Below are 16,321 nucleotides of genomic sequence, written 5' to 3' on the forward strand. Positions count from 1 at the left end.
TTTTTTCTGTTTGAAGATAGGGCCGGACAATAAATCAAATTTAAAATGAGCTCATTTCTGAAATCAAAATTTTGCAAAAGTGTAGACTTTAGTAAAAAAAAAAAAAAAAAAAAAAAAAAGGTGTTCCCCGCTGGAAGCTTTTCACAGCTTCTGGTGAAATTCTGGGATGCGCCTCGGTCCTCCGTTCGTTCCTCCCTCGGAGTGAACGTCGGAGGGAATCTGTCGCAAATGATTCTCCTGAATGTTTTCCCCAGTGAAGAAACATCTGGAGCGTATCCGACCCCCCCTTACCACAACCACCACCCGTTTCCTCTCAATCCCTTCTCCACTCGCCTCCCTTTTGAAATTAGAGTTGGCGTTTCCCAAGGCCCCGCTTTGTGCTACGGCGACCGCAGAAGAAGAACACGCCTGGGGGGCTTGGAGATGTCGGAATAATCCTGGGCTGTCACCCCGGACTCTTTCGTCTCATAGAGCCCGTCGCTCTACGGAACAGGTGTCGTACTCCGGTCCTGGAGGGCCGGTATCCTGCAGGTTTTGTGGTTTTCTACCCTAAACACACCTGAGCTAATCAGAGCTAATGAGCTAAGCATTTGAAGCAGGTGTGTTGACGAGAGAAAACCGCAAAACCTGCGGGATACCGGCCCTCCAGGACTGGAGTACGACACCTGTGCCGTAGAGTCTACGGCACAGGTGTCGTACTCCAGTCCTGGAGGGCCGGTATCCTGCAGGTTTTGCGGTTTTCTACCCTAAACACACCTGAGCTAATCAGAGCTAATGAGCTAAGCATTTGAAGCAGGTGTGTTGACGAGAGAAAACCGCAAAACCTGCAGGATACCGACCCTCCAGGACTGGAGTTCGACACCAGGTGTCAAACTCAAGGCCCGGGGGTCAGATCCGGCCCGCCACATCAATTTATGTGGCCCGCGAGATCCTGATCGAACTTCAAGTTTCTGGTTAAAATAGTAAATTTGCAAGTTGTCCTCAACATTTCAAAATTTGGGGGTAAACATAACAAGCGTTTTGTGTTCCCAATATCTCTTTTGAACAGTTTTTACCGGGCTACTTATTTCAAAAACTAGTTAGAAGTGTGACAAACACGCCTAAAATTGATTTGATTTCACAATCATACCGGCCGTCTGACAAAAACTATAAGTACCATGCGGCCCCCGATAAATATGAGTTAGACTCCCCTGCTCTACGGCATTGGTGTCGAACTCCAGTCCTCAAGGACCGGTATCCTGCAGGTTTTCCGGTTTTCTCTCCTCAACACACCTGCTTCAAATGATTAGCTCATTAGTAAGCTCTGGGGCAGCTTGAAAATGATCCTATTCAGGTGCGTTTAGGAGAGAAAACCGAAAACCCTGCAGGATACCGGCCCTCCAGGACTGGAGTTCGACACCTGTGCTCTACGGAGTTTCACGTTTGCCTTTTCCTACGGCGTACCGAGCCAAAATTTCTCAGCCCGGCTTGTTGACGGCGTTTAAGCCCCCGAGTGGATTCCCACAGATGGTTATGCGATACGTCGTGACGGAGAGAAGCCGCGCTCGGCTTCAAATTCGATTAGGAAAAGGCTGATTAGGCACATTACAACGCGGAGGAATCGGACCCGGATCCCTTTTGTCTCCTAAGTGCCTCTTGTTTCCAATCCTAATGAGTAAGCTACTTTATCATCGTACCCTACATGTTGTCTCGTTGCCAGATAGTCTCGTATTGTTACAAAGCCACGCATGGATTATGCATGCTAATGCTATTATTGTGTTGCATTCGGGGCATAGAGATACATTGGAAATTTTCTCCGCTGCGCTGCATTTCGTTGATAAAGTCGTTCAAAACGAGGCGTCGCATGGGGAAAGATGAAGTAGCTTTACCCTTACTTATTTTTTAAAAGGTTTTAACGCAGACGTGTCCAAACATTTTCCTATTAGGGCCGTATGCAGAAAAATGGAAGGGATTTTTTTGGACTGTTTTGGTGGCGTTTTCTTCGACATTAATCTCAACTTTGACATCTTTTTACCATTTTGGGTGAAAATTCAGCCTCTTAGTGTCTTGTTTAAATGCCTATCTAACCCTAATGAATCTTCACAGATTCTAATGAGTGCAAATACTTGAGGCCCCCCAGTAACTTACGAATAAAGCAATAAAAAAAATAATAATCATATTTTCTTTGTTTATTTTGTCCCCAATAGTGGAAATGCATCTATGATGAAAATTTCAGACCTCTCTCTATTTTCTTAGTGGGAGAACTTGTAAAATCACAGGGGTAATAGCTATGCTCCTCACTATATATATATATATATATATATATATATATATATATATATATATATATATAGATATACACACACAATCCAGCAAGAAGTTGCTTCATTTTCCAATTAATTTACTCTTGATTTGAAAAGAAACATTTACTATTCCTATTACTGCAAATTGGAATTGCCTGCACAAAAAAATGCACGCACCCCCATTTAACTCATTCACTACCAGCCTATTTTAGACATGAATTAGAATTTCTGGACCGCTAAAAAAAACAATTATAAAAAAAACAAAACAAAAAACAAGCTTTTAAAAACGTCTTTAGGAGAGAATGAGTTAAGAACGGGAAAAACGAATGGCTGCGTGGGTAGTAACGCCAAAGGGCTTCACTGTTGCAGAATATCATAAAAATTAAAAAAAAAACACCAATCTGATCACCTTCCATCATCAACTCATTTCGGTGCATGCGCCCACTTTGTTTATCCGCTTTCCTACTTAATGGGCCGCATTTTTGAAATCAGCTCTTGGACTTTCTGAGCGCAGGTTGAACAAGGACTGAGAAGTATTGCAAAAATCCCCCCCCAAAAAAAACCACTCATCCACTCGTGCAGCTTGTTATTCCCCCAAACGTAAATGATGTGAACACAACTTACATAAAAGGCAAATTATTTATGAAAAGCGTTTGAACTCGAAGCCCGTTATTCATTGTAGCGCCAACAGGCGCCATCCATCAACTTAAAAAGCTGGCCGGCTTTTAATAGTACGTTTTGGGGACAAAACAACATCTCTTGATTATTCCGCCCTCCTGCAGACATTTTGTTTTACTTAGATGTTGTCACTACATTCTACTGGAACTCTCCTTACCTTGGATTGATTTATCATACAAAGCAATTACAATGTTCTCAGTTTCTCCACACCCGGCGGGAATTGCACAAACGGTGGCGCAAAATGAGCTAAAACAAACAAAAATGTATCAGGGAAATGTAAAAACGCGTCTCAAAAGTAGGACTAGAACTTCTTCAGCTAATTCATCTGAAGTGGGGTGTGTAAACTTTTTTACTAAGGTTGCATTTATTTCTGTAATCTTATCAAGGGGAACTCTTCGGAAGAATTAAAAAAAAAAAAAAAATCCCATTAAATCCCAAAGACGTATTTTTACGTTTTTCAAGAGTAGACATTTAAAACCAGGTGAAGATAAATTATTGTCAAAAGATTTCTTTCAATATGCCACGTTGCCATCCCTTCCAGATGCTTGCAAACGGGAGGTCGAGGGGTACCGCTTATAGGTCTCAAATTTCGCCCATGTCATGTTCGTTTACTGCCATTAAAAATTGGAAATATTTTTGGATACATTGAAACCCCAATGTTTTATCATGCATTTCCCCCCATTTTTGCATTAATCCTTTCAACGGCAACACACAAATGTGCCGCAATAGAATTTTTTGTGTTGACACCCCAAAACCACCGGATGGCGCTAGCGGCCAACTTAGGACATTTGCAAGCCTTTCAATGACTTCCATGACTGGCTTAGCCTGGACTCCCATAATGCAAAAGTCTTCAAAAGTCATACGACTCTAATTATTACATAATAATATTACTATTTTGATGGCTAGTGAAAAATTCCCGGACGCCCAAGGGTTGAAGCGACGAAATACCGCACGAGGAATACGCATTTTTTAAACCGTCACGGCGTCGTGTATTGAAAACGTATTTTGTCGTCGTATCTTTTAGCTCACGGACGGCGCTTGAACCGTTCCACTAAGCTCTTAAAAACCGCACGGGGACAAAAGCGGCATGGCGAGCGCGCTCATTTACCACGCGGCCGTGCACTCTCCTATGTTTCCGGGGCTGAGAGGCGCACAAAAACACGCTAAGCAACGCGGGGGGACTATCGCACGGAGGCTAAAGAGAAACGGAGACAATGACAAAAGCGGGGCGAGGTTAACGAAGAGTAAAGACAAGGGCAGAGAGATAGTAAAGAGAGAAACGGGGAGCTATTAGGATGTGGGGGGGGGGGGGGGGGTACACAGAGGAAATGTCCTGTAAAGGGGACAGAAGGGGAAAGAGAAACAATGAAAGAGGGTGGGGTGCGGTAGGGTGGGGAGGGGGGCAGTCCTGAAGAGATGTAGGACGGTGATAGATCATCTTCTGGCAGCCTCAATTTGTCACGCCGTTATTGGGAGGGAAATGGAATTGGGGTGCAGAGGGGGGAGTCCAGAGGTGGCGGCGTCAAGGCGGGAGGGCGCAACGGGAGCCGGACGCCGCCAGAGATAAACTCCGCGCGCCGGACCCTCGCCGCAACCGAGGCCGTCTCGGGAAACGTACGAGTACCGCTGACAAAATGTACCGTATTTTCCGCACTATAAGGCGCAGCGGATTACAAGGCGCACTCCTGATTAATGACATATTTTCAAACTTTTTCCATGTATAAGGCGCAGCGGATTATAAGGCGCACCCTTGATTAATGACATATTTTCAAACTTTTTTAATCACAATATAGTAATACTCAAAGTAATAACAATAATAAATCAAATAAATATGAAGATGGGCATTTGTGTCAAAACTCGGCTTACGTGGCTGATGGATCAATCCACCATAACAAGGACGGACTCGAACGTTGGTTCGGTCTGCTTGCTTCTTTGATTGTAAGAAAATGCCACAACAACCTCAGCTAACCGAGATGAAAATATGAAAATGAGCATTTGTGTGTCAAAACTCGGGTTATGTGGCCGATGGATCAATCCACCTGAACAAGGACGGACTCGAACGTTGGTTCGGTCTGCTTGCTTCTTTTATTGAAAGAAAATGCCACGACAACCTCAGCTAACCGAGATGAAAATATAAAAATGAGCATTTGTGTGTCAAAACTCGGCTTACGTGGCTGATGGATGAAAATTTATATATATATATATATATATATATATATATATATATATCCCTTTTTTTTTCCCACAGCAAATTTACACAAATTTAATCCAACTCTAATTCAACTTTTCTAGTTTTTTTTTAATTGTATACATCTTTTTAATACTATATTTTAAGAACTCGTTTTGAACACGACTAATTCTCATCGTTTCAGATCTATTTTTATAGTTTTTGCATAATTTCACACCTTGAACAGATACAAACATTTGCTTTATTGATGGATCGTCCCTGAATTGAAAAAAAAAAAAAAAGGGCTATAAACGACAGGGCTCAAATCATGAGAAAAAAGTCGAGTTTGAAATGTACCGTTCTTTTATATTTCAAGTGAAAGTAAAATATGAAATCAACATTAATTTTGCATAAATCGAATTGACTAACACGACCTAAGAGCGTAGATGTATCTGATACATATGACAAACTTTTCAACCAATCAAAAGGCTCAATCAGCGGTTGCTTTGTTCCGGACGGAAACGGATGGATGATGCGACCACTGATTGGATGTTAAAATGCTGACATTTACATGAGCCAAAGGCTTCCGGACCAATGACGTGCCCACTTTGAGGATTTAATTAATGACTTCACAAAGTCCTTCCTGTCAACAAGACGCACCCGCAGAAGCGCACAAACAGCTGGGCGGCCGAGATAACCAGAAAGAGAGAGAGAGAGAGAGAGAGAAAAAAAACCATCTCATTTTGATTTCTGCTTTGTACTCAATTAAAGCTCGACTTATTTGATCTCATTCACTCCCAAAGACGAAATTTTCCATGTTTTTCATAACGTTTTGTTGGACTTGCTCTTTATTTATTCACTGTTTTTTTTTCAGACTATAAACAACACCTTTTTTCTCATGATTTGAGCCCTGCGATATATAGTCTAGAACAGCTTATGGTTTTTTTTTTGGTTTTTTTTGCCATAAATAACCGAAGTTGCGCACCATCCATATTCCACCCAGTTTATGATTGTGTGTAAGTTCATAAGTAGAGGTACCACTGCATGGATAGATACTTCATGTTCCAATTAATTTTCTCTTAATTTGAAACGAAAATATACTGTTCCTTTAACAAGACAATTTTTTTTCCAAAGAGGCATCTTGTAACCTGAATTTCTCATAACAAGGGGCGTTCATTAAGTAGAGGTACCACTGCATTGATGGATGCTTCATGTTCCAATTAATTTTCTCTTAATTTGAAACGAAAATATACTGTTCCTTTAACAAGACAATATTTTTCCAAAGAGGCGTTTTGTAACCTGAATTTCTCGTAACGAGGGGCGTTCATTAAGTAGAGGTACCACTGCATGGATAGATACTTCATGTTCCAATTAATTTTCTCTTAATTTGAAACAAAAATATACTGTTCCTTTAACAAGACAATTTTTATTTCCAAAGAAGCGTCTTGTTACCTGAATTTCTCGTAACGAGGGGCGTTCATTAAGTAAAAGTACCACTGCATTGATGGATGCTTCATGTTCCAATTAATTTTCTCTTAATTTGAAACGAAAATATACTGTCCCTTTAACAAGACAATATTTTTCCAAAGAGGCGTCTTGTAACCTGAATTTCTCGTAACGAGGGGCGTTCATTAAGTAAAAGTACCACTGCATTGAGGGATGCTTCATGTTCCAATTAATTTTCTCTTAATTTTTCCTGAAAATGTACTATTCCCGCAACGGCAAAAAATGAGCTCTGCTACTACCTACAGAATATCTGTTTAAATCTCACACCCCACCTTGAGGTGCCTTAACAAATGCTCATTTTGAAAACCGCTGAAAGTCATTCTAATCACTTGAAACAGATTTTTTTGCCCAATTACATAGACGTATGTGAATGTGCGCCGTCAAGCCGCTGCGGCCTCCATGTCAGGTTAATGAGTCACACTGCCTTTGGCCTGCTACATCCCACCTCGAATAGGAAGACATGCACCTGCGAAGCATGCAGAGGTATTTTTAACCCGCGAGAATGGATAAAGGCTGGTGACGCTGGAAGTTTTTTTGACAGCGCGCGGAGAAAAATTCCAGCGGCGTCAGAAAGTCAGGAAATGAAGTCGGTCGGGGATTTAAGGGGACGTATTAGCGGTTGCTACCGGGTGAAGAAAAAAAAAACCTCTTCGCCGTGATTTGATAAGATCCAGGTGCATCAGATAGCGAGGAGTAATAATATGTGCGGCCAAGCATGGCGGAACACAACTCAAAGGCTTTTCTTTCAGTTGGTGCTGGGTCATGTAGCAAAGCTAAATGGCGACAACTGTCCATTTTTCTCCTCGCTCAATGAGGACGGAAAAGCGAGCCGCTAACGTGTAACTGACAAGTACTGCTGTTTTCTATTTTTTTTTGTCGCACGGCGTTTTATTGCCACACATTTGTGTGTTTGTGCGGTGTCCTTTTCGAAGCTGTCAGGTCAGGGGCAGCAAATTCCCAGAACACGAAAAAGCCATCATGCCCGTCTTGTTTCCTGAATAATAATACGGGTGGCAAGCAAAGCTGCTCTTTTACGAGACATCCGCAAGCGGTCGCGAAGCCAAGCGCGAGACACGCCGGAGAATCACTGACAAAATCGGAGAAAACATTCGGTTCGAGCGGCGCGAGGGTTTAAAGCTGGGCAGTAAAATGAATTAATTCGGTTTAATCAATTTAAAAAGCAAAGATTTAAAAATGAGCTAAATCGTGAAATCAGTGCGATGGATCGATAGATCAAGATAGCTAGCTGTCTTGCTCTAGATCTATCCATCTATCTAGCTAGCTAGCTATAGCTATATCTATCTATCTATCTAGCTACCTACCTAGATAGATAGATAGATAGATAGATAGATAGATAGATAGATAGATAGATAGATAGATAGCTATATTTATCTAGCTAGATAGCAATAGCTAGCTAGCTATAGCATAGATACATAGATAGATATAGCTATATTTATCTATCTAGCGAGATAGCTATAGCTAGCTAGCTATAGCATAGATGGGTAGATAGATAGATAGCTATACCTATATTTATCTATCTAGCTAGATAGCTATAGCTAGCTAGCTATAGCATAGATAGATAGGTAGCTATAGCTAGCTAGCTATAGCATAGATAGATAGCTATAGCTATACTGTATTTATCTATCTAGCTAGCTAGCTATAGCTAGCTAGCTATAGCATAGATAGATATATTTATCTATCTAGCTAGATAGCTATAGCTAGCTAGCTATAGCACAGATAGATCAAGATAGCTAGCTTTCAATTTAAAAAAATATTTTCATTAATTTGATTTATGGTCAAGCCCTAGCTTGAATACGACATCTTAAATTTGACATTTTAATGCAATAAAATCTGATTTAATTTTATTTATTTTTTTTAGCTAATATTGGATCGATATCAATATCGGAAACACCCTTAATGAATACTGTTTATTTAAAAAAAAAAAAGATTTTTCATATTTTGTGCTTTGACTATTGATTTGAAATGCGGACATCACAAATCTAAAATCCGATTGATGAAAAAGAAACAGACATTCTCTGGGGTCTATGTGAGGTTCTGACATCAGCAATTGAGATTGTGATGGATTTGGCCAAAGTACATTTACCCGGCAACACATAAAAGCTGAAAGCTGATTGGAGAAAAAAAAAGTCTGGAACCTGGATGGCCAAAACCCACACAATTAAATGATAATATTGCGATTCTTCACATGGATTACCTTGCACGCGTTTCCAGCTACCAGGCAGGAATTATTGGACACACACACAGAATTAAATGCTGCTTGTACTAAAGAGCCCTCTAAAGGAGTTTACAATCAGTACAGTCTAATATTTTCTTAGTGATTGCATGTCTCATTCCCTTTAGGAGAAATACGGCCGGGACGACGGCGGGCCCAGTTGGCCGAGATGGCCCATAAAGTCACTTCTTGACAAACGAGCGGTGGCGGCGGCGGCGCTCAATAAAAACAGCGGCAGCCTGCTTCCAGTCGTCCGGCACGGAACGGCCCATGTCTCCGGTTGGTCAACCGTACGTTACGGGTATGTCACCGCTTTCTGCTTCGTCTCTAACATTTAAACATGCCAAGAGAAAGGGAAGTCGTTTAACCCTCGTGCCGTATTTTGGACAATCCTTTTGATCTTTACGTAAAAGGCATTTCACATCAAAGGGAAAGCACTGATAGAAGACAGAAGGGAGCTGAAATTTCACCCAGATGGTGACAACATGGCACCGCCGCTTAGTTATCAGACTACCAGGAGTGTGCCATCCCTTAGCTAAAATTATGCCTGAATGATGTGGAGGAAAATGACCAAAAAATGGTCAAAATATTGCTCAAGGGTGAAATTTGACAAATTTTGTTAACGCAAGCTATTTTGCAAAAGGTAAATTTGCTATTCTGAAATGAACCCTTGTGGCATTATGCTACAAATTTCCTGATATTTCCTTTGATCTTTTCTATGAAATTATGGAAATTAATTAGATTTTTTTTAATGATAACATCAAAGAATCAATGGAAAAAATACTCCAGGGATCTGAAATTTCCTACAGATGATTAAAACATAAAATTTCAAAATGCAACGATTCTGACACTTCTATGTGATTGCGGTTGGACGTACGAGATTTTGAGTACAAAACTAATAATTGTCCAAAATTTGGACCGTATAAAACCATTGTAATTACAATTTTTGAGATGCATTTTAATAGGATTGTTAACATTGATTTTCCTGCGATTTTTGCAAAATTCTGTTGAGCGGCGGTCAAACTATGTCAGCAAACTGAAAATTCTTTGTTGACTTGTTTCACCTCAAGACAGTAGGTGGCGGTAGAGACCAGTTCATGGTTATGCGTCATCATCACGTCACAGACTACAAAAACTGACCATACCAATTTTCAATTTTTTGTGGGTGTTCATAATTTCAACCTACATATGAATGGATATAGCTGACACCATTGAAGAATTTGAGTGGTTGAAAGATAAAAAAACAAACAAACAAAAACTTTAATTATTATGCCTTTTACAAAATCATTTACAAGCATTTACAAAATTAGGTTAATAAGGTTAAAAATAAGGTTAATTATCCTTGCTAGTGAAAATATAGATGTGTATCTTAAACCCAGAATAATCCACAAGGTTCCATTTTTTTTTTTTTTTTGCGGCCCCCAACGAGCGATATACAGTAGCCAGGAGCAGCTTGCATGCTAATTGGGGAGTGACTTTGGTATCTCGTAAAACCTGTCATGTTTTTTGCACCTACTCTAAGTGCTAAGTGATTTTACAAACGCCGGCTAATAGCAGCCAAGGACGCAGAAGTATCGTCGGCGAGCTTGAAAACGCCACTTTGCCGTCCCCGGGAGAGGCTGGCGTGACTCGGCAGAGAGGTCGCCTCGCATGAGGGGGCGCGCGGAGGCGTCAGGTGTCAAGGAGCCGGGCCAGACTGAGCTGACACCAGACGCCGCACCCCCTCACACCCCATGTGAGAGGAAAGGCGATGTGGCAAGTGTCTGGCGGGCCCGGCGTCCAAACATGAGACACGACGTGAGCACGGTGAGGACGAAAAAAAAAAAAGGGCGAGGACGGAGAGACGTGCGAGGATGATGTCATGCTAATCATTAGGGTTAAGCACTTAAAACTAGGAAGGGTCTGGGCCAACGTCTGCCTGGGGAAAAACACGACTTTCTTAAGCCTGATGCATTGTGGGACATAGACGGGTGACCTTGACGAGGATTAGGTTGCGTGGAAGCAATGAATGAAAATTGAAAAACCTACGTTAAGGGGACGCCATGAAGCTTAAGACTGAAAAAAAAGAAGCTCATCTCGCCAGCTCGATCTGAAAGCGTAACGATGCTTTTCTATTTTAATTTAACATTTATACATTTTCATTTGCAATGCCAACCTCCTAGCAGACAGCATAATAATATATATATATATATATATATATATATATATATATGTATATATATATATATATATAGTTATAATTAAAAAAAATCTCAGTCTAGATCAATAATTGCTTTGTATTGGCATAAAATTAAAAGGAAATGACATTCAATCAACCTTACATCCCGTATCTTTTTCTTTAGTCAAATTTAGCACTAGTTTAAAATTTGTTCAAATTTAAACTAGTTTGTGTGCTGCCATCCAGTGGTTGAAGGTGGAATTACACCAAAATAAACAGCAGTCGGCAATTCTCTTCAGCGCAGCTCCATCTAGTGGATGCATAACGCAACCCCAGCCACTACTGTAGCTTCTATTCTATGTGCCTTATAATGCGACGCGCCTTATATACGAAAACAGTTTTAAAATAGGTCCTTCACCGAAGGTGCGCCTTATAATTCGGTGTGCTTTATAGTGTGGAAAATACGGTACACGTTATACAGGGGTTCTAGAAGTTACTCCCTGACCTTTAAGGTACATTTGCTAAAAAGTGAGCCGGAGAAATCCGAATGGCAGCTGACAAAAAAATTCAACTCGAATGTGTAATTTCACATTTGACAGGCAGGCGAGCGCGCCTTCAGAGCGCCGCATTTTCATATATAAGTAATTAAAAGTAAATTTTCCATAATATGTCCCCTTTAGAGCTGTCACTCTGTGTCATCTGTAATTAATTTTAGATAAGAAGCTATCCGGCAACTTTTACTTCCCGCGCTCAAAGCATTCCCGACATTTTTGCCGCTCCTCCCTCAAATATTTGTACCCTTTCCGCATCCGCCCGTGTCTCAGGTGAGCTCTCTGACAACAGGTATTAATGAAGCTCAGATGGATTATCAAAGGTGGGAGCACGTCCGATGATTCAACGTATTCACAGAAGCGTTCGGGAGCTGGCGCCCGGGACGTGACGTGGGGATTTATCACACAGGACAACCTCGGATGAATTATAAGAGGGAAAGCTAAAGAATGCAAACGGGCAGATTAAACACAACTTTGGGAAAGAAAGAACGGAAAGGGAGAAAAAAGGACTTCAGGGCTTAAAGTGCAAAAATCCGTGTAGTGCAGAAAAAAGCTAAAGTCGGGTGATTAATAAGTGAATGGAGGATGAGTGATGTCTTTGTAAAGGCTTCGCTTCCATTTTCAGGGGACAGGATTCACGGGTCAGCTTTTTGAACTGGGATATTGCTGGACTGGACACATGAAAGGAAACTACAAACATGGCTAAATATTGTCTGTGGTTCTTTATGATGGCCCCCAAGAATGACCTGCTCAGTGATGTACAGCAAGGAGAAGGAGCCAGATGGAGAGTCATGGAAGGACAAACCCCTGGACATATAGTGGTGCATCTCAAATGGTGGGGCATGGGGACGGATGAAAAGGCTTTGTTTCATCTTTTTTCATCCTTTTTTTTTAAATTTTTTTTGTTTCAGGCACTTTGATGCACCTGCTTATTTTTTTTCTGTTTTAGACAAATCTGTAACCCGTATAAAAAAAAAATGAAGAGTTGTTGAAAGTTTTTTTTAATTTTTTTTGTTGAATTTATTATATTTATTAATATTATATATTTTTTTCTTTTGTTAATATTTAAAATTACACAGGTTTAGCTATACGTAGACAATTTTTTATATACAGTAATCTTATTTACAGTCAGCACGTTGAGTGGGGCGTGAAAGGGTCTCTCTTTCCTGGGGGGGGGCTTGGCACAGAAATATACTATGACGGTCCATCTGGCTCCTTCTCCTTATTATGCTTCTTTTGTTTGAGGTAATCACTGAGCAGGTCATTTTGCATTTTTAATGTTTATCTATATACACTTTTATATACTGTATATAGAGTTTTCTATATATGAAATATGTCCTGAAATAAAAGCTTTAAAGCTTGTATGGACACAGGTTCAGAGATTCTATCAAAATGTCACATTGGAAAGATGTGCATGTTTCACTGGCATATGCTACATGTATGCTAATATGTCTATAGCTATTTGGATTCCAACATAAGTCAGGACACATATTGCGTAGCGTCTTGCAGGATTGTCACACCTCTGACAGATTCTGTCAGACTGATTGCGTGCGAGGCTCCTGAGATGAAAGTATACAATAAACCGAAGCTTCAAATGCAATAAAAAAACGTGAACAGATGTCTACATGCATATCCAGTTTTGTGTATACTGTATGTGTGTGTGGTCACAGTCACTTTTCGCAGTCGCAAATAAAACAGGTTGCGGAATATTGAAGGAATATGATGAGAATGGCTGGGCGATACGGACACAAAAACGTCTTGATTCTTTTCAATCAATATGGATGATTACGTATTCATTTTGAGTTTGCCCCGATATTGATGATCAATATCTCTTGTACTTTTGAAATATACATCAAACAACTTTCCTTCATGGTCCCGGCCTGCAGTATAGCACCACCTACTGCCAAGGAAGACTTACTTTCAAATTTCATTTGGTAAATTAGCTGGTATCAGCTTCATACCGACATTTGGTTATCAATACTTGCCCATTTGTAATTTAGATTTAAGAGTTTTCCGTTCATTTCCCCCGGGCAGACTACATTCCACAATCGAGCAAATAATAAAGTAGGCAATTAAACAAATGCAAACAAAAAAAATAGTAATAGAGCAATTAGGACAGTAATAATGAACCGCTAGTAAATGAATAGATTTACATTCTGAGAATATTATGGGCTAGATGGAGTGAAAGAAACTGTATACATATGAAGATGATAATGCAAAATATCATGTAGTGCAAAATATTATGTATTTAGAAGCTTTCCTGCACTGTGCAGGATTTGTAAGGTGCTATGCAGGATTTGTAAGGTGCCATTTGTGCGTATGATAAAGTTAATTAGATTTAATTGACTTAAATTAATTTTCATTTAAAAAAACATACTAAATGTAAATAAACAAATTAAATAGGATTTACTTTACAGATTAAGTGATTAAAAAAACAGTAGTCTATTGAGTCACACAGAGTGATGAAAAAAAAAGGACGATATAAGAATATAAGATATAAGAATAATATCCTGTTCGTCTCACCACCTCGCTGCTGATTCGTGAAAATTCCCGAACGGGGTAAAAAAAAAAAAAAGGTTGTGGACCAATGGCCGACATGCGCCCCGTGACTATTGTGACATTGTATCATAATTTCCCGGTGACAAAAGTTGACGTTTTGAATTCCAAAGTCTCCCATATTCCCCGCGGGAGAAAGTGGATTTGATGTTAATTCTTTCAACCCTGACAGCTTGAAAACCCTGCCAGTCAACAGCTTGCGCCGCAGACACTTTGGAAGGGAAACGTATGCGAGGATCAGCCAAAGACAAATGAATTGAAAGAGAAATTCACTGATTTAATGGAGCGTGAATTTGCGGGGTGTTAGGCTCCTCTGCAAAAGTAACTCAACGGTCAGGACACTTTCTTTATTTCTGCTTGGATAAAAATGATGAATAGATAAGAGAGCAAATTTCCTGCTATTAGTTTCAAATATTTACATCTATGTGTTGGATACACCCAAACCTTATGCCGTATTTTGTCCAATTCATCAAAGTTATTTCACATTAAAGGGAAAGCACTGAAAGAAGACACCAGGGAGCTGAAATTTCACCCAGATGGTGAGAACATGTCACATTTTAACATGGCACGAACACTTAGTTATCACGCTACCAGGAGTGTGCCAAGGCTTGGCTAAAATACTGCGAGGATGACGTGGAAGAAAATTACCCAAAAATGGTCAAAATACTGCACAAGGGTTAAACACTGTGCCTTTTTTCAGCAGGTGATTAAAACATGTAAAACTTTCAAAATGTAATGATTCTGACATTTCTATGGACATGCAAAATTTTGTGTACAAAAATGATCATTGTCCAAATTTTGGACCGTGTAAAACCATTATAATTACAATTTTTGAGATGCATTTTAACAAGATTTATATTATTGATTTTCCTGCGATTTTTGCAACATTCCATTGAGCACCAGTCAAACTATGTTAGCAAACAGAAAATTCTTTGTTCGCTTGTTTCACTTCAAGGCAGTAGGTGGCGGTAGAGAACAGTTAATGTCTATGTCTGGAAGCCGTTTTCTTGTGGTTTGTCAAATTTTTTTCGGTGTTAATAAATTTAAACTACATATGTATGGATAGAACTGACGTCACTGAACAATTTGAGTGGTTAAAAGAAAAAAAATAATAAATAACTACTTATTACGCCGTTAAAAAGCACTTACAAAATTAGGAAAAAAATGCAATGTGTATATAGTTTGCAAAATGTGTGCACAAAGGTTAAATAGACAGCATATTTTATATAATTAGCCCTGGGTGAAGTCCTTGTATCTCCAATGACTTTTCAGGAGGCCCTTGTAAGAGTTAGCGAGCCAATTAAAAATTTCGAGGAGAACATAAACTCGCAAAAATGTAATTTATGAGGTTTTGACCTAATGCTAGCAATGTATAAACTGCCAGCTACGCTGTTAGCTAGCAAAACGAGTATGACAGCTAATGGCGTCGTACCTGGTGGATGAACACCTGAGCTCCCCGGGGGCTCATGAGCAACACGGCCCGTCGCAGGGTGTCCCGGTAACGGTTGAGTTCCTCGGTACGCAGGGTGCTGAAGAGATCGTTGAAGACTCGGCTAACGTTGCGGTCCACCCTCTGCAGGGACACGTCCAGACCCAGTCGAGAGGCCTGGTCCATGAAGGTCTGTAAACCACGGATATCTGACAGCGAAAGAAAAGAATCGTTTTTACGGTACGCTCCCTCGGCAATCGGGCCGCGATTAGCGAAACGAAACGCATTTGACAAAACAAGCCGCTAATGCTGAGTTCGACCCATTGATGCTGATTGTTGCAAATTCGCCTCAAACCCGGTCTGCTCCAAATAAAGTTTTCTCTGTGATCCCCTGCCTGTGGTATATGACCAACACATACCTAAAAATCTTTTGCAAACGGTACTTTCGCTCTACGTTCTCTCTTAGGTCAGATGCGACGCTACATCGTTTTTTTTTGGAATGCTAAGTCTTGGCGACCGTTGTCCTGAAAGGTCAGACCCACTGAGTGGTGAGTAAACTTGTCTTTATAACATCATTTTATCTTACATAGTAGAGCGTTTTTCATAGAAGTTACAAGAGTTGTAAGTTCAAAACTTTCAACTCCCCTAATCACACGAAACACTCAAAGATTTTGTTGAATTTCAAACACCAGATTTGAATTACAAAGTATACGTACAATCATCATTTTTGCCAGTGTCCGAAAGCTGTTGAAAAATAGGGA

At 40.2% G+C, this 16,321-nt stretch overlaps 1 protein-coding gene and 1 long non-coding RNA gene across 3 annotated transcripts in view; one reads left to right on the forward strand and one right to left on the reverse strand.

Annotated features, from left to right (window-relative positions):
* The window catches only part of LOC148419839 (uncharacterized), a 48,995-nt gene extending 39,877 nt beyond the window's left edge, over nt 1-9,118 (forward strand). Inside the window, exon 3 of the long non-coding RNA XR_015866432.1 lies at nt 8,995-9,118. This is a non-coding gene — a long non-coding RNA (uncharacterized LOC148419839). The remainder of the gene's footprint in view (nt 1-8,994) is intronic.
* grid1a (glutamate receptor, ionotropic, delta 1a) overlaps nt 1-16,321 on the reverse strand; it is a 275,198-nt gene that overhangs the window by 84,113 nt on the left and 174,764 nt on the right. For both annotated transcript variants that reach the window (XM_088421868.1, XM_088421869.1), the window contains exon 4: nt 15,564-15,769. In XM_088421868.1, the coding sequence (XP_088277994.1) occupies nt 15,564-15,769 (206 nt within the window). The remainder of the gene's footprint in view (nt 1-15,563; nt 15,770-16,321) is intronic.

Source organism: Hippichthys cyanospilos, chromosome 8 (genome assembly GCF_059441005.1).
Source record: "Hippichthys cyanospilos isolate Australia breed blue-spotted pipefish chromosome 8, RoL_Hcya_1.0, whole genome shotgun sequence".
NCBI classification, from domain to species: Eukaryota; Metazoa; Chordata; class Actinopteri; order Syngnathiformes; family Syngnathidae; genus Hippichthys; species Hippichthys cyanospilos.